The 27,372-nt window shown below is 38.0% G+C and overlaps 2 protein-coding genes and 1 long non-coding RNA gene across 3 annotated transcripts; 1 reads left to right on the top strand and 2 right to left on the bottom strand.

The window, feature by feature from the left end:
• Positions 1 to 870: 870 nt before the first annotated feature.
• Positions 871 to 7,153, bottom strand: LOC149906193 (aquaporin-like). Its single transcript, XM_090105390.1, has 6 exons — positions 6,833 to 7,153; positions 6,230 to 6,429; positions 3,241 to 3,447; positions 2,353 to 2,709; positions 1,923 to 2,003; positions 871 to 1,199 (listed from the first exon to the last, which is right to left on the bottom strand). Exons 1-6 carry the CDS (start codon positions 6,870 to 6,872, stop codon positions 1,032 to 1,034), a joined length of 1,053 nt encoding a protein of 350 aa, XP_089961516.1. The 5' UTR covers positions 6,873 to 7,153; the 3' UTR covers positions 871 to 1,031.
• A 701-nt stretch (positions 7,154 to 7,854) lies between these two features.
• Positions 7,855 to 15,441, bottom strand: Bap60 (Brahma-associated protein 60). Its single transcript, XM_090105154.1, has 7 exons — positions 15,063 to 15,441; positions 13,913 to 14,148; positions 13,274 to 13,524; positions 12,618 to 12,700; positions 11,233 to 11,832; positions 10,142 to 10,252; positions 7,855 to 8,271 (listed from the first exon to the last, which is right to left on the bottom strand). Exons 1-7 carry the CDS (start codon positions 15,201 to 15,203, stop codon positions 8,116 to 8,118), a joined length of 1,578 nt encoding a protein of 525 aa, XP_089961280.1. The 5' UTR covers positions 15,204 to 15,441; the 3' UTR covers positions 7,855 to 8,115.
• A 10,644-nt stretch (positions 15,442 to 26,085) lies between these two features.
• On the top strand, positions 26,086 to 27,248 carry LOC149906191 (uncharacterized). Its single transcript, XR_016457082.1, has 2 exons — positions 26,086 to 26,393; positions 26,964 to 27,248. It is a non-coding gene; the product is annotated as an uncharacterized LOC149906191 (long non-coding RNA).
• The last annotated feature ends 124 nt before the right edge of the window (positions 27,249 to 27,372 follow it).

Raw genomic sequence — 27,372 nt, 5'->3', positions numbered from 1 at the left:
ATACGATCCACTGATGTCGCACTTTTGCACGCCTCATAAGCGAAGCGTTGAGGTGGGTACTACTGTCACTTCGCGCAAAACATCTGATTTTTCAAACTTAAAATGTCTTTATGTATCATACATTGCACTTGTAAGATAATACATACACACACATATTAAGAAAAAACACTATTTTTAACGTTCATGATATTTTTGATGTCATTTTTGTTATTTAAACTAGTTAAAAAACAGTTTAAAAAAGTTCTGTCTTGGACGTCCGTGTGTCTGTATGTGCGGATCCTTTTTCTTGTTAACACGATAGCGACCGAAATACTTTACTAATCGAGTCTTTTTTTTTTCTCTTACGCTTGAGTATGCTCAGGAATAGAACCCTTTCATTTTTCAGGGTCTGATTCGATGTGGTTTAATTGTTATTAAATAAACAAAAATAATAATTAATAAATATTTATTAAAAAAAAAATTATGAGGCGTGCACTTTTGGATTTTCCAAATTATTTATAATTTTGAATTATTTTAACTTTATTTTAATATATTAAAATCAGTTCGCGTCTTGTCTGACAATGTCTTGACAAAACAATTGATCCAAAATACCAAATATATAATTTTAATAATTGGTGCGCGGGTTCGACTCGCACTTGGCCGGTTTATTTTATAATTGAATAGTGAGCACTTAGAAAATATTGGACGTGTTACCAATATCTTCTCAAAAATGATCTCCGGTAGCATCTTTGTCACTTTATGAGATTGGATCATAACGAACTTATCATTTTATTTATCTAAATCTAAAATTACAACATGAAGATTCTTATCACTTCGATAAGATTAACAATTAAATAAAACACCTCTCTCGCATACAATAGTATATTATAGTATTAAATATTTATATATGCTTACAATATTTTACAATTCTGTAGGTAATTTTCAATAAATTGATATCTATAATTAAAGGAAATAGACGTATAAGTAGGGACAGGCGTCGACACCTAGTGTCTAATTGTACAAATGGATAATGGGAACGAGGTGTCGTCGCTTCAGCTATAGTGTGTCGTATTCGGGTTGATCTGGTCACGAGGTCGCGTGCAGCTGAGCGCGCTCCGCTCGCACCCGCACGGGGCGAGCTCGCACGGGGCCGCGCGCCACACGCACCGGTACAGCGCCGTGCACACGCACGACCCGCTCAGCGGCCCCACCCAGTACACCTGCGCACACACGACATACAACTGTTATTTACACCCGGCTCTACTGGCACGATTTCACGAATAACACGATCTAGATATAGGGAATCAGGGAGAGACGTAAGGCCCGCGATAGCCGTAAATTCGGTATCCTGCCTTTTCGCAGAAAATTGTTCGGCAGATCGGCTTTTTATACATTGATGTTATGATAAAAAATTAAACTGTAGGTACTTATATCGCATGCGTATCTTTTGGCGCAAGCCTGTTTTTTTTAAAGGTGACAACAGAAGTCTTAGGTAGGTGACGAAGCCAGAAGCGAATCGCTTAAATTGTAAAAGGACACAGTTAGGTTAGGTCACATTAAAGATATTACATAATTATTTAACGAAATCCAACTAGATTTGGTAAACCATATACAACTAAATGCATATTACGCAAACCCAAACCTGTGCCCAAACATTCTGTTACTTAAAAGTTGGCAGTATAAAAAGTGTCATTATGTAAAGCAGACCAAACGTACAGTTGGTAACTGTATGTGGTTGGGAAATAAAACAAACTTATATGATAAGTTAGCAAAAGAATATTCGGCGAAATAAAATTCAGCGAAGTAAAATTGGCAAGTGAATCTGGCACACAATTTTCGGCGAAAAGGCAGAGATTTCCGTAACTTCGTATACGTGGTGGTGGACCGTGGAAGTGATATTATGAGTAATTTGTTTTCTCTCGGTTAGACAATAATTTGGTCACCCATTGGTGTTCCCAGCGCGCGGCGAGCAGCGCGGGCGCGAAGCTGCGAACCGGGTTCATACTGGCGCCCGATATCTCGCCCTGCAATTTTACACGCTTATTTGTGTGAAACAGAACTGTTACAATAGAAATTAGGAGTCTTAGTATTCGTCAGTTCCTCGTGTACGTACGCGCAAAATAATTATTTTAATCATAAATTATTTTCTTAAACTTCAATAAAATAAGTTAATGTCGGTCCACAATGGATTAGAAATATTAATAATTTAAAATAAAATTTCAAATCGTCAACGTAATCAACCGTCGACATAAGAATGAGATTATTATTATCTAAATTAAAATACTAGGCTACACACTTTCACATCGTTTGAAGTGTTTGGACAGGTGCGTGAGAGACTAGTGTTCAAGTGTTCACCGCAAACAGTGTACTTACGGCGGCGAAGGTGAGCGCGGCGACGGCGAGGCCGATGCGCAGCGGCCACGAGTCGCGCAGGCGCCGCGTGCGCGGGTCCCAGGCCGCCAGGTTGGCGAGCGCCAGGCAGCCGCCCAGCGCCGCCTCCGCCGCCGCCGCCTGCCGACACACCGCACCTGCCAGCGTTGCTTGCGCAGCGCCCGCGTCCGATAACAAACGTCCGTGTCGGTCGGCCGATTCATAACTCATGGGCTTGGTCACGATTAAAATAGGTAGAAGTAGAGATAGAAAAAAGATGCTTATCACCGACAAATAAGTTATTCGTTTTGTTAACCGTATGTCTGTCAAGACCCTTTTTCCTAGGAACGCGTGGAGATATCAAGCTGAATGGAATCAAAACCGTGTACACAAAAATGGAAATTTGGTAAAAACTAAAAAGCAATAACTTAATGACATAGTATTACTTACTTAGGAATAATTACGAAAAACATGATTTTTTTAGAAAAGTTCCGCCGTTTTTTGACAATAACGCGAATAATATTTTTTGCGGAATCACTGTAGTTTTTATTTTAATGAAAGTATTTTTCTTTACTTTTCCCCATCTTTCAATATGTGTATCATTAGGATTCTAATATTCTATATTTGAAGAACTCCCGATATTCTGAGGCTATTCACGAATGTACCTATTTTTTGATATTTTCATAAGTTGTGACCCGCTGCGCTGCAGCGCTGCCCCAACAGAACATAATATGAAAATGACTGAAACACATGAATGTCTAGTGAACACAGCGGGAGGGGTAGAACTTACCAATGAATAGAATTTAAAAACTAAAATTTAAAGCCGGTTTGTTTTTTTCCACACTAATTATTGATATAATGTAATGATAACATATTATAAGAGAGCGTCACCTGGTAGGGCGGCACGCGGTCGGCGGGGCGCGTGAGGCAGGCGGCGGGCGCGGCGCCGAGCGCGGCGGCGGCGGCGGCGCCGAGCAGCGCGCCCGCCAGCTGCGCGCCCGCCAGCGCCAGCGCCCGCGCCGCGCTCTCGTGCCCGCCCAGCGCGCGCGCCAGCGTCACCGCCGGGTTCAGCTGCGCGCCCGAGATGTGGTCGAAGCACTGCAACAAGTGCGTTCAAAAGATAGTTAACACCCTGAAAAGACTAAGTTAGTGGTAGACCATATGGACTAAGCGGCCTTAAAAAAATCGTTCATACGACGATAAATACCTACTATAATAAATCCATACTTAATATTATAAATGCGAAAGTAACTCTGTCTGTCTGTCTGTTACTCAATCACGCCTAAACTACTGAACCAATTTGCATGAAATTTGGTATGGAGATATTTTGATACCCGAGAAAGGACATAGGCCATAATAAAAGGTATTTTATTGCGAAATATGTACCTACCACGGGTGAAGCCGGGGCGGACCTCTAATAATATTATAAATGCGAAAGTGTGTTTATTCGTATTAATGTGACATGGCCATGGGTAACTTTTGACAGCGGTGAAACGACTCATACATTTGTACATTAGTACGAATTTAACATCAGGGGAAAAGAAAAATATATGAATATTGTTTTCAATAAAAATGATGATGATGATAGTGTTCACGAAATTAATAATAATTCCATTATTCCAGGGCCCTGGTGAAAGCGCCCAACGACCGGGCGAGTCTATACGTTCGCTAGCTATGCAGATACTGAGTCATTCTGCGCACGCGCGGCCTGTGGATAGAGAGCATAGCGTACGGGATGTGGGTGGGAATAGATGGGTGGTTTACTTTAATCAGTCGTAAAAATTTCCAATTTTAGGAAGATTAGAAAAATGATTTTAACAATAGTTAGGGAAATTTCGATTGACAGAAAAATTACGATAAGTCAGGAAAAATTTCCATAAGTCGGGAAAATTTCTATAAGCTAGAAAATTTCTATACTTCGGGAAAATTTGTATAAGTCAGGAAAAATTATATTCGCCAGGAAAAATTCTATAAGCCAGGAAAATTTCTATACGTAAGGAAAATTTTTATACGCCAGGAAAATTTGTATAAGTCAGGAAAAATTATATTCGCCAGAAAAAATTCTATAAGCCAGGAAAATTTCTATACGTCAGGAAAATTTCTATACGCCAGGAAAATTTGTATAAGTCAGGAAAAATTATATTCGCCAGGAAAAATTCTATAAGACAGGAAAATTTCCATAAGAAAGGAAAATTTCTATAAGCTGGAAAATTTCCATAAGTCCGGAAAATTTCTATACGTCAGAAAAATTTCTATACGCCAGGTAAATTTCTATAAGACAGGAAAATTTCCATAAGAAAGGAAAATTTCTATAAGCTGGAAAATTTCCATAAGTCCGGAAAATTTCTATAAGACAGGAAAATTTCCATAAGAAAGGAAAATTTCTATAAGCTGGAAAATTTCCATAAGTCCGGAAAATTTCTATACGCCAAGAAAATTTATATACGTCGGGAAATTTTCTATACGCCAGGAAAATTTATATACGTCGGGAAAATTTCTATACGTCAGGAAAATTTCTATAAGCCAGCATTTTTATAAGCCAGCAAAATTTCTATAAGCCAGGAAATTTTCTATACGTCAGGAAAATTTGTATAAGTCAGGAAAAATTATATACGCCAGGAAAAATTTTATAAGCCAGGAAAATTTCTATACGTGAGGAAAATTTCTCTTTGCCGCAAAAATTTCTATAAGTTAGGAAAAATCCATAAGTCGGGAAAATTTCGATAAGACAGGAGAATTTCTATACGTCAGGAAAATTTCGATAAGTCAATAAAAAATAATATTATATGTAGATAAATTATGATAAAATACGTATTTAAGGCGATAGAAACGATTCAACTATTAATTTATATTTAAACATGGTATGCATAATAAATAACCTTATATTTCGTGTTTCTTAGAAATAATTCGGAAGAGAACTTAATACAACGGTTCCGTGAGATGGGAGAGGATACGGAAGATTGCTCTAAACCGTTTTTAGGCAATTGTGAAGGTAATATTATTATTTATTTAATTAAGTATTTAATTTGATAGATAAATTAAAAATTTAATCAGAGAGATAATGTAAAAAGTAGTTTTAATCCTACTAATATTATAAATGCGAAAGATTGTGAGGATATTGTGTGGGTGTGTGTTTGTTACTCTTTCACGCAAATACTATTGAACCGATTACAATGAAATTTAGCACACATATAGTACTAACTACATATGGTAACTTGGATTAACACATAGGGTAGGTTTTATCCCGGAATTCCCACGGGAACCGGAACTATGCGGGTTTTCCTTTGAAAACGCGGGCGAAGCCGCCGGCGGAAATCTAGTAATATATAAATACTGATATCTTCTTATATATAAAAATGAATCGCAAAATGTTTTGGTAAGCGCATAACTAGAGAACGGCTGAACCGATTTCGATAATTCTTTTTTTATTATATTCCTTGAAGTACGAGGATGGTTCTTATGTAGAGAAAACGTAAATATTATGTACCACGGGCGAAGCCGGGGCGGACCGCTAGTTATATATAACAATGAATCGCAAAATGTGTTGGTAAGCGCATAACTCGAGAACGGCTGAACCGATTTCGATAATTCTTTTTTTATTATATTCCTTGAAGTACAAGGATGTTTCTTATGTAGAGAAAATGTAAGCATGTACCACGGGCGAAGCCGCGGCCGGGGCGGACCGCTAGTTAGAAATAAATAAAATTATAAATAATTACATGTAAGTACTTACTCATTTTATTTACAATTAAAAATAAGTACCCCGTGAGCGGGGGGACAGTTATTTCGATCCCTGTTTACTTTTTTTAATTGACTTTACCACGAAGACTTTTAAAATAAAATATAATAATATCGTCGGTGGTGTCGAGGCGCGACGTACCTGCACGACGAGCGCCACGGTGAGGCCGGCGGCGAGCGCGCGGTGCGCGGGCGGCGGGCGCGGGGCCAGCGCGTCGCGCGCGGGCAGGCACGTGAGCAGCAGCAGCAGCGCCGCGCCCGCCAGCTCGCCCGCCGCCTGCCGCCACAGCGCCGCCCGCCCCTCCCTCCTCTTGTCCTTCACGCAGATCTCATACTCGCGCGCTGTATAGCATGTAGGTACGATATAGAAGACGTACATTTAGTACGAATATCGCGCTACCTTCGATTTTATTTATAGAAGGTTCGGTAGTAGATATAAGTTTTCTTCTATAAATAAGACAGGCTGACGTAAAAATCTACCACTCTATGAACGGTTGACTTTATAATTTCTTCAATATAATGCGTTAAAACTTAAAACTAATTCAACGTCAAGCCGGAGGAAATTACTTTGTTTTACGTACTTTGAAAGTCGTTTGAACCACGAGATACATTCAGTGAAATGAAGGAAAATCTACAATGTTTTTACGAAAATCACCCTTGGGGTGGTATAGTGGTTCCGTGAATAATATTATCAAAAGATTTTTCCGAATATGTACAGTTTTAATAATTACGTGAAAGTACTCACAGTCTGTCATCACGCAGGTCGGCCCGTCGTCGTGTACCATTGCTGGAGATCACAACACATTTACCCAGTGCTCTGCTCGGATCGCTCTATAAACATTGATATCACCGCTGGAGCTGTGTAATCTAATGTAATTTTACGACGTTATTATTGAGATTAAGGATTTCAATTCCTCGTCTTCTTATCAACGTCGTACAAAACCATCTGAAATACTTCGAATGAAAAATAAGGCAAATTTTGATAGTTTTTGAGCTATCCAAACGCAACAACACGTCATTTATTATGGCATGTTTGCTCTCGCTGGCGTACACACTACGCAGTCTCTTAGCTCTTTATCTTATGAAACAATATCGTCTAATATTTGCCGAGCGCCTCATCGAGTCGTTGCGCTAAACATCACCTGTCGATAATGTTTACTCGGCTGAGACACCAATGCGGTCACCTTCACATCCTCATTAGGAAGTGTCACCGATGTGCTATCAGCTTACTACCGGCACTAATGTTTCTGTGATTGTTGATAGCAAATAAATTATTTCCCGAATGATTATAAGCACATAACGAAAATTTTATTTTTTTGGAAAAATTAATTAGGATGAGAATAATGTTTTCTGATTAGAATTTATACTACGATTAGAAGCTATAATTTGATACAACTCAAAAATGCATGTTGTATTTGCTATGCATGCTAATTTATGTCACATACTCAAAATATATTATTATAAATATAAGATGTACATATGTTGGCAAATCAAATAAATAAATAAATTATATTACATTGACTATTGGATAGAAGTTAGAAAAGCCTCACTTATGACTTAACACACATTATAGCGCAGTTACACGTACCCTTGGCTATTTTAGTTGTTATATGACACTGTTACACTTTATTGCTTATTTCATTGCTTTATGAGTTTTCTCGATAAGATGAGAGAATTTTACTCTTTTCGATGAACTATCTATGTATATTGGGTAAATTTATTTCGACACGTTTATTGTTTGGGTAAAGTGAATAAAAACACATAAAATTATTATTAAACGTTTATTGATTATCTCTTATTTAAGAACTTATCCGCTACAAAATACAAAGTCATAATATTTAATAAAGATTCAAATAAACTCGTAGAGAATACGCAGCGTCGAGCAGAGGTCGGGAGCGCAGATTCAGCGGAGAGGGGTCAGGTGAGCGCGCGTTCTGCAAAGAGGGGTCAGACGCGCGGGTTTGGCGGAGGGGTCAGACGCGCGGGTTTAACGGAAAGGGGTCGGCCGCGCGGGTTGAAGAGAGACGTCTAGACGCGCGGCGGCAGCGCGGCGTCGAGGTCGCGGCGGCGCGCGGCGAGGCGCTGGTGCAGGTAGCGCGCCACGCCCTCGCCGCACCAGCCCTGCGCGTAGAACGCCGAGCGCCGCTCCTCCTCCGGGTTGCCGTTCGCGTTGCCGCTCATCGTCTGCAAACACGCGCCGGTCAACCACACGTAAAGGCGACGATATAGGGTCGCAAGACGTTATGCTACAGACTAGACTGTGCACCGTGGCGCAAATAACGGGCCGAGTGGGAGCGTTAGTTATAATTTTCATTCGTAGCTAATTAATACAATTTTTATCGCAGTGTTATCTCTTACGTGCTCGTGGATTTCAGTCTTAAATTTAAATATTTTTTACCGATATTTCGTGAGATGGTGCTAAGTCATAAAAAATTCACGGTCACCCTGACTACCATTTCTACAAACGACGATGATTAACCGATCAAAAAAGTTGTCAAAACATTAAGAAAAGGACCGATTCCTTTTGAAATACCTCTCGCTCGGACTGTTTTTGGTTAGCTTCCGCTTACAAGGAAAAAGCAAACTTAAGTGTTAAGTAATAGATCATATTTTATCAAAACAAATATTTTTGGTGCACAGTCTAGTTAACAGTATATACTATATACATATATGTATAGTCTTTAAGATGACGGCAATGAATAAGGCTCGGGTTAGAGAGAGATGGATCATAGCAATCTTATAGACCAGTACAGAGCGTTCTGAATTGTTTAAATATAAAAGTAACAGAAATAAAATAGAAATGCGTGCTTTCCGTAACAAATTACTTCATGGGTCTGTGGCGACCGCCGACCGGTTTTGCACATTGGTGTAAAAACAAGATTTTGTTTATTATTTTCATCCCTCGATTTTTTTTATACCTAATATCCTGAAAACTTGACTTGTATGTCTTAACCAGTTTACTTTTTTCATGTTATATCAAAAGTCTCCAAATTTTCAATTAAAAAATCTCACGTTAAAATATCAGATTGATATTTCAAGTTGGTGGCTTTTGTATTCGTTGAAATGTATCTCCATAGAAATTTTTCAGAAAATGGAGAATTTAAGATTGAATAATAGGGTGATGTTTTGATATTGAATCAAAATAAAGAGAACTTATTTATTCCACGATGTTTGGTGAGAATTTACATTTTTAGGTCTCAAACATTAAATATTTAACACCTTTTTTTTTCAAATATTTTTTATGGTTCCGTACCCAGAGGATAAGGACTCTATTACTAAGCCTCCGCTGTCTGTCTGTCTGTCTCCAGGCTGTATTTCATAAACCGTGATAGCTAGTAAGCTGAAATTTTAATTAATGATGTATTTCCGTTGCTGCTATAACAACAAATATTAAAAAGTAAAAAAAAAACTATACTAATGGAGGTCCCTATACAATAAAACATGTTTTTTTTTTCGTATTTTGCTCAATATGCTTAACAACAAACATTATTTTCTATTATATGTAGATGATAGTGCGGTACCCTTCGTGAGCGAGTCCGACTCGAACTTGGCCAGTTTTTTCCCTTTTTTTTGACTCAATATCGTAAAAGCACCTAAATTTTTCTTTTCGTACCGAACAACCCTATCTGCACCAGTGAATTAGTTGTTATCTATGCGGTAACACAACTGAGAATGTTGTTTTTCTTATAATATACAGGCTGTTCTGTTAGTGTAAAAACCGTTTGCCTTGAAACCAGTGGTTTGGTTTCACTGATATAACGAAAACACAATGAATTTTTTCTTCTTTTTTAAAAGTAAAGTCCAATTTATACAAGTGCAGGCAACGAGACGGAGCGCGGGAAACATCGCACACCGCTCGCCGCTATAAATTTACGGATATTATGGATGGATAATATCGATGAATGTAAGAACGGACAGAAGTATATTCATTTTTGAAAGAAAATAACGTTTATTTTTAAATTCAGATAAACATTTTTGTAATTAAGTCAACTATGTTTTTAGTGGCAACGGTGTTTATCCTCACAGTCTGTAAATAAACGGAAAGGCGGGTCACCTTGAGGTCTCGCGCTTGGCTGAGCAGCCACTTCTGCGTGAACTGCTGCGGGTCCTTGCTGAAGCTCAGGAAGAACTCGCGGTTCGTCTTCAGCTGGTTGATCGTGTCCACCTGGCGAACAGTTATATATGCAGCAATGAAATCGTTTTAGTTTTATCGACTTCATTGCTTGATTGCATCCTACTGAGTCTACTGTATTTCTAGGGTTAACATTGGACGAGAAACTACAGTGGGGAGCCCATGTCAACACCGCTGCAGGTAAGCTCAGTTCTGCTGCATATGCAGTCCGAAAGGTAAGGCATCTCACCGATGAAGATACGGCTAGATTGGTTTATTTCAGCTACTTTCATAGCATTATGTCCTATGGAATTCTACTGTGGGGCAGGGCTGCAGATATATAAATTATATTTATCTTACAGAAAAGAGCCATTCGCTCTATATATAATTTACGTGCTCGGGACTCACTAAGAGATCATTTTAAGAATACTGGTATCCTTACTGTACCATCACAGTATATATTTAATAATATTTTGCATGTACACAAAAGCTCTGACTTACACAAAAGAGTAGGAGATAGACACGATTATGGTACAAGGAACAGGAATAGAATTGAAATGCCATTTTTCCGATTAGCCAAAGTTAAAAATTCATTTATGGGTCAAGGTATACGCTTATACAATAGAATTCCTCATAATATTAAAGAGTTTAGTAGTTCTAAATTTAAAACTTACATAAAAAATGTACTAGTTCAGAGAGCGTACTACAGTATTCAGGAATATATGGACGATAAAGACCCATGGAGGGTTGTCGCGTAAAAACCACAGGACAGTTCTTTGGCATATTATGTAGTTAGATATAAGTTACATATTATGTAAATTTATTGACATTATTTTAAAAAAGCAACTATGGAGTTTCTTGCCGATTCTTCTCCATAGATACTGCTTTCCGAATCGGTGGTAAATGTTAAAAATACTATGTAATGACGATTCGAAAGTGCTACTAAATAGTAGTCTAATTGAATAAATGAATGTTTGAGTTTGAGTTTGACTAGCTAGTGAACCGAAGCGTATAGACATCGAACGGGGACTCACGGTCTCGTGTATCTTGGCGTCGAGCCCCTGGATCTCGTGCTGGTTGGCGGTGCTGAGCAGGAAGCTGTTCATCTGCGCCTTGAGCGAGTCGTCCACCTCGACGTCGATGTCGTAGCAGGCGGTCTGCTTGGCGTCGTGCGGCGGCTCCACCGAGATGAGGTGGTTGATGACGATGGGGTCGGGCGCGTGCAGCAGCGGCGCCAGGCGCGCCGGCACCTCGGCCAGCTTGAGGCGCGCCGTGCCGAAGATCTGCTCCAGGTACTTGTCGCACAGCACGACCTCGCGCTCGTGCGGGTCCTGCAGGCGGTGCGTGCGCACGTACTGCCACAGCGCGTTGACGATGACGGGCCGCGCCTGCGTGTGCACGCCCAGCAGGCGCGCCAGGCGCCCGTCCAGCTTGAACTGCAGCGGCTGGTAGTCCAGCAGCAGCAGGATGGTGCAGCGCACGTTCTTGTAGCCGGGCCGCTTCACCTGGAAGCCGTCCGTCTCCTGCGTGGTGAGCGTGCGGTGCCACTCCACCAGGTGGTTGTCGGGCCCGTACAGCTCCTTGTCCAGCTCGATCACCAGCGACTTGAAGAACGACGAGAACTTGCGCTTCACCTGCGACGGTGCATACGCGTGTTTCCTCATCCGAAAGAGCACATGTGTCGTGGCCGTATCGTACATTTGAGCATTTCACGAAATGATCGATCGTTTCGTGAAATGGTCGCATTTCATGAAATGGTTGAATGTCTATTGGCCACATTATGATGTGGCTCGAGCAGATCAATAATAAAAAATCGTTTCTCGATCTCGATTTTTCATGAAATGATCAAAGTGATTTGATCATATCGTAAAATAGTTGCATTTATTATTGGTAGAGGCGCTGCAAGCGCTGTGTTTATGTGATAAGATGGCGGCCGCTGGCAAAAATTTAACTATTCGCAGTTAAAAACTTCATAATTCGTTTAATTACAATATGAAGAATGTCATAACAAAGAATTTACGACGAAGAGGTTCGAGTACTATGGAAAATGCGGATAAACTCAAACTCTTCTGGCACTCGCCGGCCGCTGCCGCTGCTCGCTCGGCTCGTGCGTTGTTTACTAAAGTCTCACCTAACCTAACTGTTTTATACTCTAGTAGTAGTATTCTAGTATTCTAGACTCACTATATTTTATACGATCTAGCCAAATGTGAAACTTTAACGATTTAACGATCTGATCAAACTATGTTGAAATTTTATGAAATGCGACCATTTCATGAAATGTTCAATCATATGGCCACGACACATATACCAGAAAAAACTGAAATCATACAGTTAATACAGTACAAACTGTTCAGTTATAGGACAGCACATGCAATACACATGTTACGATAACAATAACATTTTAAACTAAGATAACCTTATTTGGATCATTTTTTGAGTCATCCAACAGGCGCCCTTCGACTCTTAACTCCCAAGAGGCTACTGCATTGTCGCCTTGACCTGTAATATAATCGACATACATCAAATCAAATTATAATAAATCTGCTTTTAGTACAGTATGTGGCACACAACCACGACTAAAAATATCTTTCATACTTTTTAGAGTGTGTTTTAGTATTCGGGTTTTACTTTTTTAACTTTATTTTTATTTTACTTATTTTATAGTTATGTACTGATGCGCATCCATGTTAAATGATTACATATTTGAAATGTCCTAAGAAAGCCCTTTCATTTGTTACCCCAACAACATTTATATTTAAATTATTTACTTCAAGTCCCCTAGAGGGCGCTATAGTCAATTGCACGTAAAATCATGCAATCTTTAACCAGCTGCAGCGGCTTCTAGCGACACCTATCGATTTGTCTAATTATGCTAATAGTTGAGATGTTATGAGGGAACAGATGAACATCCATACACACATACATACAGGTCAATATCATAACTCTTCTTTTGCTTCACCATAGTCGGTAAAAAGTAGTACAAGAAGGTTTAATTTATTAAATTCAAACTAAAGGAGCAAATTCGTGGGGGGGGGGCTACTTTTTACTATAACAACAAAAAGGAAAACACACCCGGGTAGAATGTGTTGGAGATGAAGATGCGCAGCTTCCTCTTCTGCTTCATGGGCCGCTTGAGCGCCTCCTGTATGTCGAGGCGCTTGCGCATGATGGTGGCGTCCAGCTTGCGCTCGAAGGTGAGCAGGTCCATGTAGGCCTGCGACTCGGGCACCAGGTCGCGCACCTTCTGCGGCAGGATCTTGTCCGCGAGCCGCTTCTTGCGCTTGCCGCCCGCCCCGCCCGCCCCGCCCGCGCCGTAGCCCTCGCTGCATCAGTGCACATTACTGTTCTTAGGTATGCGCATCATATAATATCAGCATCATGGTTTTTAGCATTAAGACGTTGTGCTGAGCCAAGACCTTTTCATGGAACATTGTTTTATGCTTCTTTTTCAGTTTTACCAAATTTAAATGTAAATAGCCAGCGAGAACTCAAACATAGATAAAAAAACTAAAATGTATTTAGTGGAGTGCCTGGGGGTCTTCACCTCGGATTAGAGTTATAGTGAATGAATTATTATGATCGATGTGGGTTATTGTTTTTTAAACTATAAACTGCAATGTTTACCCAACATTTTTTTGTGCACTCCATTGTTTTTTTAATTGTATACATGAGAGCTTTTCATTAATTATATTATGTGACGTGGACGCTTACCCGGTGTAGTGCTGCGGGCGCTGCTGAGGCGGCAACGGCGGTCGCGCGTCGGCGGGTCGTTTGGCGGGCTGCGGCGGCGGCGCGGCGGGCCGTGGCGCGGCGGCGTAGGGAGCGGGCGGCGGGCCGGCGGGCGCACCCGCCGCGCCCGGGCCTGCCGCGCCGCCGTACGCGGGGCCCGCGCGCACGCCGCCCGCCCCTGGGCCGCCCGCCGGGGGCGGCGTGAACCCACTGCGCTGCTGCAATCACGAGACACGATTATGTTATGACTAGATTTCCACCCGCGGCTTCGCCCGCGTTTTCAAAGGAAAACCTGCATAGTTCCCGTTCCCGTGGGATTTCCGGATAAATTTTATACAAAATAATTATTATGACTACTAGGACTACTATTGCATGTATCAAAGGAATTTTCTATACCATAATATTATGAATGTAGTAATGTAGCATTTTTTATTTTACTAACACAGGGAGTATTAATTGTAAACTTTCTTCCGTCTTTAGTGAAATCAAAAAACCTTCCATTGTAAATAATTGTCATGCTAAATAATGACATAGGTATTTTGAAAATATAATTCTTTAGCACATTGTAAGGTGCTTTCCTAAGAGCACACCGCATGATACCTAATCTAATGTAACTCGGATAAAATCATGCTCCAAACATTATTACTATAGAATTCTCCTAAATTGGTTCCGAGTAAAAAAAAATTGTTTTTGAGTAAAATAAATCGAATGCTATCCCCATTGGGTTGCATCTCTAGTTTCAAACTCTTATGTCTTTACTGCAAACAATCCAATATGACCAAACACAAACATTTTAAACATAAGTTAATAATTTTAATTTGTGATACTTAATTCATCAAATTTTACTTTTAAGTTTTATTTTCTTCATAGCCATTCATTCTTATAATAATTGTGAAAAACAAAGAGCTACTTGTTATATTTGGAAATTTAGTTTTATAGAAACAAATCTACCAAAATTACAAAATGCCTGTATTGCTGGCACAGCACTTTACATAATTTTTTATTCTTTGTATGTATAGTGTATGGTTTTTCTGCATATGTAAGTTATTTGGTTTGTTTCTTACTTACAGAGTTGTAAAAGTACCTATTTTTAATAGATAATAAAATTGCATTACTCTACCATCATACTCACTGGGAAGTTAGGGCCCGCGTAGGGCCTTGGGGGCATGGGAGAGCCTTGGGGCTGCGCCGGGCCCGGGTAGCGCTGCTGTGGAGGCATCGGGCTCGAGGGCGGTGCGGGACTCGGCCCACCCGTAGGAAATCTTTGTGCCATGTTGTGAGAGCACTAATAAACTTATTTCATACTTCAAACACGCGAATAGTAGGTAGGTATTATGTTGTCACTGAGTTTGTCCTATATTATACCGTACAAATAGCATCAAAAAGAGTTATTACAATAAGCAGTTTAGAAATTATCAAAGTCTTAATAACTCCGATAATTATTTGACCGCATTAGTAGACAATTTACATTTACAAATATAAATTAATTTTCACTCGTATGTTGTCAAGTTATTGACCAAAGAATATATTATTGACATTTAGTTGACAGTTATCGTAGGGGACGCGGACGCCATTTCTATTTTTTAACGTAGTAATGGATGATGGTCTTTTGGCCATTCTGTAATCACAGTTTCTAGTTATAAATTATTGTAATAAATAGTAGTTCAGGATCCATCACCCATTTATGCACTTGATTAATATCAAGCTAATTTTCCGTTAGTAGCTTTATTTTGATGAGACGCTCAATAATTTCTGGTACGAAACTCAGTGGCGGCGCTAGGCGTCGGCGACGTCGGCGACCGCTGACGGCCTCGCACCTGAGGGGCCTCGCAAAAGTTTTACAAATTATTTAAAATTTATTTATTTTTTCTTATTTATTTTTATACACTTGCGTGAGTGAAGTGTGTGAGTAGTACTTTAGGGGTATTATCCAGAGTCATCTTATTATTTATTTATTTTCTTTATTGGAAAACATACAGAGACAAAGACAGAGATATATAAAACAAAAAAAATCTTATTAACTAAAGATACATGAAAATGCCTCCTTATAGTGTTTTCACTGGGAACATATGTTATTATTTTTGCCAACACTCAGCAGTAAGAGCGACAAGAAAAAATAATCGATAAGTAATATTTATCATGCGTACATAAAAACGGAGGTAAACAAGTATTTGCAAAATCTTTACACATTAACATTCTTACATGTTCAATAGCAATTTTTTTACATTCATTTTGTAAGACGAAGAGGAACAAGAAAACATATCAAGATCATTCATATAGGTATTATAAAAACTGGACATTCTGTGAAGAGGCACACGAAGACCCGTATTGGTTCTGGCGGTCGGTATATGAAATAAGTCTTTTGAGCGTGTTGATCTGGATGGGATGCGATAATTTATTAAGCTAAGAAGTTCTGAACAGGCTATTTCTCCTACGCAGATTTTTCTTAACGTGAGAGAATCGATTAAATTTCGGCGCTGACTTAACGAAAGAAAATTGTAACGACGCAAAAGATCCTCGTAATGTTGCCGACCACCACTTAGGCGGAAATTTAGGATGCGTAGAAATTTCTTTTGAACCATCTCCAATTTATTTATGTAAATATTGTAAAACGGATTCCAGATGGGACAGGCATACTCCAATTGAGATTGCACAAGAGTTTTATAGAGACATACAAATGCGTCTCCGTCCTTGAAAGCCTTAGTAACGCGTGTAATAAAGCCCAGCATGCGGTAAGACTTACTGAGTATGTGGTCTATATGTTGATCGAGTATTAAACATTCATCGAAGTAGACACCGAGATCACGAATGCAGGAAACCGAATCCAGTTGGTGACCTCCCAGATTAAATACTGTTGGAATTTTGTTGTTCTTTTTAGAGTAAGTAATATGTTTACATTTATTATAAGCCAAAAATAATTTATTGCGTTTACAATAATCATCCAATCTATTTAGGTCATCTTGAATATGAAGTATATCCTTGGTATCAACAACATTAGAGTACAACTTTAGGTCGTCTGCATACAACAAGAATTTACATTTTTCAAAACATTGTGAAATATCATTAATAAATAAGTCAAAAAGCAGGGGCCCGAGGATCGAGCCCTGCGGGACGCCCGAGGAAGCAGTAACTTGAGTGGAAGTGTAACCGTTAATAACAACTGATTGTACTCGATTGCTTAAATAAGCAGCAAACCAGCGTAGCAGATTTCCCTTAATTCCATTAAATGATAATTTTTGTAGTAAGAGTAAGTGATCTACCTTGTCGAATGCCTTTTTAAAGTCAGTATATATCGTTTCTATTTGTTGTTTATGATCCAGTGCATTGAATAAGTAATTGGAAAAGACAAGAAGATTCGATACGGTTGACCTACCAGCGACAAATCCATGCTGTTGGTCTAAGATGAGATGTTTTAAACTCGAATAGATGTGCCGGTGTATTAAAGTTTCAAATACTTTGGGAATGGCCGAAAGTATCGAAATGGGGCGGTAATTCTCTACATCATTTCTCTCACCAGATTTAAAGATAGGTGTTATGTAATATGCTTGCTTCCATATATTTGGGAAGGAACCAGAACTCAAGCATTTATTAAAGATAATCTCCAAAGGGGTACAGAGTGTTTTACTGGTTTGTTTAAGAAAAACTGGGTTTATTTTATCCGGTCCTGGACCCTTGTTCTGATCGATGTTTTGCAAGGCAGCGCGTATATCGGATTTAGTAAGACGAATGCAATTTATATTTATGTGCGTGTTATCATAATGACTGTCTGTGAGAATATTATCCACATTGTATGCTGCAGCGGATGTTGGCTCGAACACTGACTGAAAATATTTTGAAAACATTTCAACTATAACATTTGGATCGTCAGATTTAGAATTCGCCAACTTCATGACACGTGGGTACCCCGACTTAGAATTTTTTAGAGAAGACGTGTATTTCCAAAAGTACTTAATATTTTCTTTAAGAGACTTTTCAATGTTAGCCGTGTAATTATTGTAGCATGTAGTAAGAAGCTGTTTCACTCGCGTTCGTAACAGGGAAAACTCTTGATAATCTCTTAGAGAACCGTAAGTCTTCCATCGCGTCCAAAGTTTACGCTTACGCCTTAAGGCTTGAATTAAACATTTAGAAAACCAGACTGGGTATTTTGTGGACTTTACTTTAACCAAAGGAATGTGTGTGTTAATAATGTTGTAAATATTTTCGTAGAAAATATCAATTGCTTTGTCCGATGGAAGAGGTGTCAGTAGAGTGAACCAGTCTATATTATTTATTTCAAAATTAATTTGGTCATAATTACCTTTAAAAAAGTTCCTTTTAGCTAATAAGTTCACAGGCATCACGTTAGAAACAGATATCGAGCATACTATGTCTAAGGCCGGGTGATGAGGGACAACATTCAATAAGGGATCAGCAGAAGATTGAACACGATTGGGTATATTAGATAGTACTAAATCAAGCAGTTTCGCATTTTCGTTATAAATACTATTTGATTGCTTTAGGTTCATAAATGACATGGTATACATCAGAGATTTTGATGTTTCAGTGTGCACGGTTCCAAGAAAGGCGTCTGAGTTATCAAAAGACCATTTTATATATGGCAGGTTGAAATCGCCGATGATTAGAAAATTACTAAAACGTGAACTAGAATATACGTCACAGAGTTTTCGAAAATATGTATCATATAAGATGTTACTTAAAGCCGGTGGAATATAACATACGTTTAGCAACAGCCCCGAATTAGACGGAAAGTATAAAAATATTTCTTCTATTTCAAGTGTTTCGAGTTCGGAAGTTCTCACAGCGTTTAATTCTTTTTTGACAAATACTAACACTCCCCCTCCCCCTTTCTTACCTGAAATTGTGAGATTTCTATCGCGGCGAAAAATAACGTAACCATCTGCTAGAAGCTCCGCGTCCAAAATAGATGATGTCAACCAGGTTTCTACCAATATTATTAAATCATAATTACTCGAAAGAATATTTAATTTTAGTTCAGTGAGTTTAGTTTTTATGCCTCCACAGTTCTGATAAAATATATTCAAAGTTTTAGAATGCATTGTACTTTAGAATAGTATTATAATTATATAAGATAGAAATAAGATATAATTATTCCTTTTAACAATAAAACGACTGTAGAGTTAGTAATAGTGTTCGTGTTCCTCTCCGCATCAAATACAAAATTAAAATAAGACATTGAATAGTTAATATAATTATTAAACAGAGGTACGTAAAGCTGGCGATGAAAAATTAGCGAAATTAAAAAAAAACAACACCAGAATTTGTTGCTTATTTGTTGCTAATTAGTTGCTATAATGACGATTTTGTTGCTCAACCCGTTCGCTGAAAATCAGCAACAGTTCTAGCTTAACGTTAAGGTAGCGTGCAGAAATCGGAAAAAGGGATGGATCGTTGCAAAAATGCAGATGAATTTGTTGCTAATTTGTTGCTGCATAAAAACAGTGAAAATTTTGAATTTTTTTCATTGGCGCCAAAAATAACACTGGCCACGTCAACTTAATTGTCGATTTTCGGTAGTGAAACATAAAAAAAAATTTGTTGCTCCTCACATTGTTCACTAGCAAAGTGTACAGAGCCAGCAACAAAATAGAAACCGGAAGTAGAGTTAATTTTGAAACCGGTTTGCTAGAAAATCGTCCACGCCAGCTTAACTGTCGATTTTCGGTAGTGAAACATAAAAAAAAATTTGTTGCTCCTCACATCGTTCACCGGCACAGTGTACAGAGCCAGCAACAAAATAGAAACCGGAAGTAGAGTTAATTTTGAAACCGGTTTGCTAGAAAATCGTCCACGCCAGCTTAACTGTCGATTTTCGGTAGTGAAACATAAAAAAAAATTTGTTGCTCCTCACATCGTTCACCGGCACAGTGTACAGAGCCAGCAACAAAATAGAAACCGGAAGTAGAGTTAATTTTGATACCGGTTTGCTATAAAATCGTCCACGCCAGCTTAACTGTCGATTTTCGGTAGTGAAACATAAAAAAAAATTTGTTGCTCCTCACATCGTTCACTGGCACAGTGTACAGAGCCAGCAACAAAATAGAAACCGGAGGTAGAGTTAATTTTGAAACCGTTTTGCTAGAAAATCGTCCACGCCAGCAGTAAATAATATTTATTTTATTTTATTGCATCAAATTCCTTTAACAACTGTTTATACTAAAAATACGTGAGAAAATCTAAGGTGCCCGTTTTTCTTGCAAAGAAGTGTATACGTGCTTGAGGAGACGATAACACAATAATTATTCTTATTAATCTTCATGTACTTTGGTACACTCACCACTTCACCGTCCGAGGGTACTACAATGACAAATCGACAGTTAAGCTGGCGTGGACGGTTTTTTAGCAAACCGGTTTCAAAATTAACTCTTCCTCCGGTTTCTATTTTGTTGCTGGCTCTGTACACTGTGCCGGTGAACGATGTGAGGAGCAACAAATTTTTTTTTTATGTTTCACTACCGAAAATCGACAGTTAAGCTTGCGTGGACGGTTTTTTAGCAAACCGGTTTCAAAATTAACTCTACCTCCGGTTTCTATTTTGTTGCTGGCTCTGTACACTGTGCCGGTGAACGATGTGAGGAGCAACAAATTTTTTTTTTATGTTTCACTACCGAAAATCGACAGTTAAGCTGGCGTGGACGATTTTCTAGCAAACCGGTTTCAAAATTAACTCTACTTCCGGTTTCTATTTTGTTGCTGGCTCTGTACACTGTGCCGGTGAACGATGTGAGGAGCAACAAATTTTTTTTTATGTTTCACTACCGAAAATCGACAGTTAAGCTGGCGTGGACGATTTTCTAGCAAACCGGTTTCAAAATTAACTCTACTTCCGGTTTCTATTTTGTTGCTGGCTCTGTACACTGTGCCGGTGAACGATGTGAGGAGCAACAAATTTTTTTTTATGTTTCACTACCGAAAATCGACAGTTAAGCTGGCGTGGACGATTTTCTAGCAAACCGGTTTCAAAATTAACTCTACTTCCGGTTTCTATTTTGTTGCTGGCTCTGTACACTTTGCCAGTAAACGATGTGAGGAGCAACAAATTTTTTTTTTATGTTTCACTACCGAAAATCGACAGTTAAGCTGGCGTGGACGATTTTCTAGCAAACCGGTTTCAAAATTAACTCTACCTCCGGTTTCTATTTTGTTGCTGGCTCTGTACACTGTGTCAGTGAACGATGTGAGGAGCAACAAATTTTTTTTTATGTTTCACTACCGAAAATCGACAGTTAAGCTGGCGTGGACGATTTTCTAGCAAACCGGTTTCAAAATTAACTCTACTTCCGGTTTCTATTTTGTTGCTGACTCTGTACACTGTGCCGGTGAACGATGTGAGGAGCAAAAAATTTTTTTTTTATGTTTCACTACCGAAAATCGATAGTTAAGCTGGCGTGGACGATTTTCTAGCAAACCGGTTTCAAAATTAACTCTACTTCCGGTTTCTATTTTGTTGCTGGCTCTGTACACTGTGCCGGTGAACGATGTGAGGAGCAACAAATTTTTTTTTTATGTTTCACTACCGAAAATCGACAGTTAAGCTGGCGTGGACGATTTTCTAGCAAACCGGTTTCAAAATTAACTCTACTTCCGGTTTCTATTTTGTTGCTGGCTCTGTACACTGTGCCGGTGAACGATGTGAGGAGCAACAAATTTTTTTTTATGTTTCACTACCGAAAATCGACAGTTAAGCTGGCGTGGACGATTTTCTAGCAAACCGGTTTCAAAATTAACTCTACTTCCGGTTTCTATTTTGTTGCTGGCTCTGTACACTTTGCTAGTGAACAATGTGAGGAGCAACAAATTTTTTTTTATGTTTCACTACCGAAAATCGACAATTAAGTTGACGTGGCCAGTGTTATTTTTGGCGCCAATGAAAAAAATTCAAAATTTTCACTGTTTTTATGCAGCAACAAATTAGCAACAAATTCATCTGCATTTTTGCAACGATCCATCCCTTTTTCCGATTTCTGCACGCTACCTTAACGTTAAGCTAGAACTGTTGCTGATTTTCAGCGAACGGGTTGAGCAACAAAATCGTCATTATAGCAACTAATTAGCAACAAATAAGCAACAAATTCTGGTGTTGTTTTTTTTTAATTTCGCTAATTTTTCATCGCCAGCTTTACGTACCTATTAAACAGGGAATAAACGTGTTTAAACGACGACAATTTAGCATGCTTTATAAATAAGTTTTTTATGATTAGTGTAAAGTTAACAGCTAGTCATATGATTTTAATCAAGTCATCAGTACATCGCACATGAATGACCTTGGAATCATCTGTTTTGCGCAACAAAATACAGCTATTTTTCACCCAAGTGTATTTATAATTTTTTTCTTTGGCTAGAATACGAGATTTACTAAAAAGAATTTTATTTTTAAGTGTAAGGTGTTCGTTTATAAAGAAGCGCGTATTTTTTGTTGCATCCGCGGCGTTTGTAGGCGCACCAAAAAGTTAAGCAGTGGTGAGGGAGCGCCGCGCGCGCGCGCCGGCGATCAGGTCGTCGCGTTGCCGGCGGGCGGCGAGTTGTGAGTTGCAATATGATATTTTTTGGGCAACACTATGAAAGTTAAACAATTTCGCGCGCGAGTCTCGGGACGGGGAATCCCCGTGTCGTATATTTGTATTTCATTTTTCTGTGAGCGTAACGTAAACATTAAACAATCATTCCTTCCAGGACTAAAAGTACTATACGTAGGTACATTCCTTCTGTGAATAGAACTATAGAAGTTTCTTTTTAGTTTTTACTTTTTATTGTGTTGTAAAGTCATTATCATCACCCCACGTCAGAATTTTCGATTGAAAATTATTATTAGGTTGCTTTTTTTGGTATTAAGTTGAAATAAGGCGAAAAAATAAATATTTTCAATCTAATAAATTACAGTGTATTTGGGACATAATAAGGTAAGTTTTCACCAAATTTCGTAGAAAAAAAATTTGAAAAAATCGAAAACTTGAGATTGAGATTATGTGAAAAAAATGCAAATACTAAAGTTGTAGAACTTTTTATTACCTACAACTTTGCCATTGAACTTTTTTCATACATAGGACTTGTAGTTTTGTCGGAAATCAAGAGAAACCATTTTTTAGCCTTAGAAGCTCCCCCCCTCCCTCTTCCCGAACTCGGATTGTCTGTAATTTATTTTTCCTTTAATTTTTATCACATTCCCCTCCTTTTCTATTAATGGGTTTCATCCTACTGTGATTTTTTTTGTTTCAAAAATTATCGACACTGGTCTATTCATGTAATCTAACGTTTTCTTTTTGACTGTGAAATAAAAAAGGCCTCGCGTACCTAACGTCGCCGACGCGACGTCCAAGTGTGGTCTAGCGCCGCCACTGACGAAACTCTTGATTGTGGTAGCTTACAGAGGAAACAAGGGTAAAATATTTTGTTTTGATGGTTCTCAAATATTTAAATAATCATAGTACTGACTACTGAGTACTATGACATTTCAAAACATTTAAAGACATCATAGCCCATAGGCTCTATGTATTTTTTTTAATTACGTAGAGTAGGTACCTGTGTACGAAGTTCGATCAGATTCGGTACAATAATGGAACCCAGCTAGAAGGATTGCTTCATGATGTAAGTGATAAAAATTTTTATTAATCTAAATAAACGGTAAGTTTGCTTCATTTTTACCGTAGACCCATCTTCTGCTTTCTTCCGTCTTCATGATAGTGACTTTTATTATTTATTTTTTTTTATTTTGAAGAGATTTGTGAAGACAAAGTCTTTTGTTTTAGTTTTTACATATTTAATGATTTACGATTTTCCAGGATATAAACAACTTTGTTTTATTGGGCACACTCAATCGGCCAAAATCGATAGCTTCGAATAAAAAAACGTGACCAGACTTAAAAAAAATTATGACTGATTTGTTTTACTGTTGGATGGTCAATCATGAATGCTTTAAGCAACCTCGTTAGCTTGAATTGGATCACGGAGAGATTAAAAGATGGTGTTGAGCGTTTAATACTCTGAAATGACTCCTGCAGAGCTCTGCTTACTCTGGCCCACAACCATACGTATTCCCGAGGAGAAATTAACAGATTTAAAAAGTATTATGCATCTCATTCCAAGCAACGCTCAAAATTTTTACAAAAAAATAAAATAAAAATGAAGACCAAAGATATTATAGAAGATGATATCAATGGCTTTTCTGTGACTCCCGATTTTGAAGTAATAGATGTTTACTGTAGATACATTTTTTTTGTAAAATTGTAGTATATCAATTTGAGAATTCTTATTTAGTGCTTTTTATAATAAAAACATGATAAAAGTTAAATAAATAGAACATATAAATGAAATTCTACATAGAACCAAGCCATTTGCTAACTTATAGACCGAGAAATTTCATTATGCAAACAAGAACCAAAGTCTGTTGGTTCTGGTTGCTTTGAAAAGTAATGAAGCTTTTTGTGATTAAATAGAACCAACCAACTTTGGTTCCAGCTTGCATAATGAAAGTTGGCGAAATGGGGTTGGTTCCGCAACCAACATGTAAAAAGTGGTACTTACAGTCTGTAGTCAAAAATCTACCAAATTTTTTGGGAAGGTAGATAACGTTTTATAGAAATAGAAATAGAAATAGAAAGCGTTTTATTTGCCACCATGTAACTCTTAGTAATTAATACACAAAACAGAAAAAAAAGATAGTAATGGAGGCAAAAAGGACTCCCCGTCAGCAAAGCAGCAACCATTACTTAAAATGTATTGCTGCACTGATTTTCAGAGGAGACCACGTGACTGTACAGATGCAATGATTCAGTATTAAAATATGATACATAATATAATTATGAAAGTGTGTTTATGTAGCATAGGTAGAGAAAAAATATAATGTGCACCTTAATTTTATTTTGCGAACAGTGGGAGAGTGTTAGATATATAAAATACCTTAAAATGATCAATGGCTCAAATACGCGGCGACGGGCCGAACTCCTATCGGTAATTGCTTCTGATGCTGGAGCAACAAAAACCTCAGACGTTTTTTAAAACATGGCACTGAAGAAAGATTTCATAAAGGGGGAGGTAAATTATTCCAGCACTTTGAAGCAGCATACAGTTTTAACACTAACTGTGTACTTAAGTACACAGTTAGTGTTAAAACTATTGTTATTGAGTTAACTCAATTTCACAAAAAATATGGGTTGGTCCCTGTTTGCATAAATAGGTCCTATTATAAATGCGAAAGTTTGTGAGGATGTGTGTGTGTGTGTGTGTGTGTTTGTTACTCTTTCACGCAAATACTACTGAATCGATTACAATGAAATTTAGCACACATATTAAAGAAGGTAACTTGGATTAACACAAAGGGTAGATAGGTTTTATCCCGGAATTCCGACGGGAACGGGATCTATGCGGGTTTTCCTTCGAAAACGTGGGCGAAGCCGCGGGCGGAAATCTAGTAGGTATATTATTATAAAGCTGAAGAGTTTGTTTGTTTGTTTGTTTGTTTGAACGCGCTAATCTCGGGAACTACTGGTCCGATTTGAAAAATTCTGTGTTAGATAGACCATTTATCGAGGAAGGCTATAGGCTATATCATCACGCTAAGACCAATAGGAGCTGAGCACTGCGGGTAAAACCGCGGAGCACAGCTAGTAATTTATAATAAATAATATTATGTATGTTTAAATGTGGTACGGTTATATAAAATAGAACAGATTACTAAATACCTACAAAATATTATTCCGCCAAGCCGGATCAACGACGGGGCCACGGGTATGGTAGAATTCCTCCGTGACCCCATCAGCGGCAGCCGGCAGCCCGTCACCAGACACCAGTACAAACAATACAAACGTAGGTGAGTCGTTTTCAAAATAATTGTACATTACTACAAAATGTTTGTCCCCCTAAAAAACCTTCGAAAAAAATATGGTTACGACTGAAATAAATCATTGTTAACGTTTTACAGACTAAACTTAAGCATACTGCATATCATTTCTGATAAAAAGCAATGAATTGCGATTCAAATTCTTACATAAATTTAATGTGAAAATAAAGTAACAAAAAAAGCTCCATACATTTTTTTATTGTCCCCTATGTGGACGACAGTGAAAACCAATATTTTTATCAGAATTTTTGTATGAAACTTCCTATTTTTTTGTATCATAATTAAAAACCAATGTTTGAAGTGTTATATCTGATAGATTAAACTATTTAAATTACCTTAAATAAACGAAGAATTACATATTATAAAAATGTCCCTATCAATCGTTACAATTTCGTGACACTGATTTATTGACATAATTAACCAACTTCTTGTATCACAAAGAAGAGGAATCTAACTCTAATCATTGGCAACACTGGTCATGTCACGAAAAGTAAGGTCACATTAACGCGCCGCCATTTTGTTCGTCGTCCAGACATGGAAGAAGTCCAGTAGTGTGCTGTGCAAAAAATTTAGTTACAATTTCCTAACGACGTATTCTCAACAAAAGTACTTACATTTTGAAGAATTCACCTACCGCAATTGTAATATACTTAAATTATGACTAGAGTAATAGATTACACTTTCAATCAAATGGTAAATGTGATTATGTTTTGTGTAAAAGTATTTCTTAGGTTATTTTTTACATGTTACTGACGAACAATTTCTTGACATTTACTGACGGCAGTAAATTGTAGACGGTAAAGCTGCGGTCTCATGTGTAAAGTATGAAAATAAGATATTAAAATGTGTGTTAAATTAATGTAACGAATAATAATAAAGGAGAAAACAATAAATCTCTCAAGATTATTTTTTTGTAACTACAGGCCATACTTTTTTAAACCATGATGTAGGGTTAGTAAAGTCGGGCTTAGGGACTTGACTTTTCCTGGGATCTGATAACTTTTTTATAGTGAAAGCGGATCAGTGAGTCTTGGCCTCCAATTTTACAAGTGGTTTCTGATGGGATAACGCTTGCCTTATTGCATTTAGTGTTGATCGCTTTTCCACCCACACGAGTGATGCTTACTTTTGTTTTTATTTTTATTCAAAATACATATATCCAACAGCTTTTTTTAGTTTCAGAATGCCGCTAACCGGTGCCGAACGGCAAAAAAATACATTGAAAAACTAAAAAAGCAAAACCCTGAAAAATATGAAAAGAAAAGGAAAAAACACCTCGAGAAAGTGAAACAAAGACAAAGAAAAATATCAGATCTTAATGACAGTGAAAAAGAAGCTCGAAGACAAAAATGGAAAGAAGCTAATGATAGAAGAAAAGAAAAGGAAAAGCAAACAGAGAATTATAAAAATTGATTGTTTGTTGATTATTTTGTAACTAAAAATATATATTTTTTTAACTAGTGATTTCTTACTTTTTTATATGTAATATTACCTTATTCTGAATACAGCCTTACTTTTACAACTTCCTGACATTTCCTAACGAAACAGTTTACTGACAATTTCGTGACGTACAAATATTTTGAAA

The sequence above is a fragment of the Colias eurytheme genome, chromosome 9, assembly GCF_061535395.1.
Source record: "Colias eurytheme isolate Ceu_HAF_F1 chromosome 9, ilColEury1 Martin Lab GWU primary, whole genome shotgun sequence".
NCBI lineage: Eukaryota > Metazoa > Arthropoda > Insecta > Lepidoptera > Pieridae > Colias > Colias eurytheme.
The sequence above is the reverse complement of the archived record's forward strand: the minus strand, read 5'-3'. Positions and strand labels throughout refer to the sequence as shown.

Excerpts from the sequence above, each read along its gene's own strand:
- LOC149906193 (XM_090105390.1), bottom strand. The coding sequence starts at position 6,872 with ATGGTACACGACGACGGGCCGACCTGCGTGATGACAGACT. Across the intron at positions 2,710-3,240 it reads ACCGCGTGCCGCCCTACCAG|TATCTCCACGCGTTCCTAGG; the intron begins GTGACGCTCTCT and ends CATTCAGCTTGA. Across the intron at positions 2,004-2,352 it reads CCGCGCTCACCTTCGCCGCC|GGCGAGATATCGGGCGCCAG; the intron begins GTAAGTACACTG and ends GTAAAATTGCAG.
- Bap60 (XM_090105154.1), bottom strand. The coding sequence starts at position 15,203 with ATGGCACAAAGATTTCCTACGGGTGGGCCGAGTCCCGCACCGCCCTCG. Across the intron at positions 14,149-15,062 it reads ACGCGGGCCCTAACTTCCCA|CAGCGCAGTGGGTTCACGCC; the intron begins GTGAGTATGATG and ends TCGTGATTGCAG. Across the intron at positions 12,701-13,273 it reads CTCCAACACATTCTACCCGG|GTCAAGGCGACAATGCAGTA; the intron begins GTGTGTTTTCCT and ends ATTATATTACAG.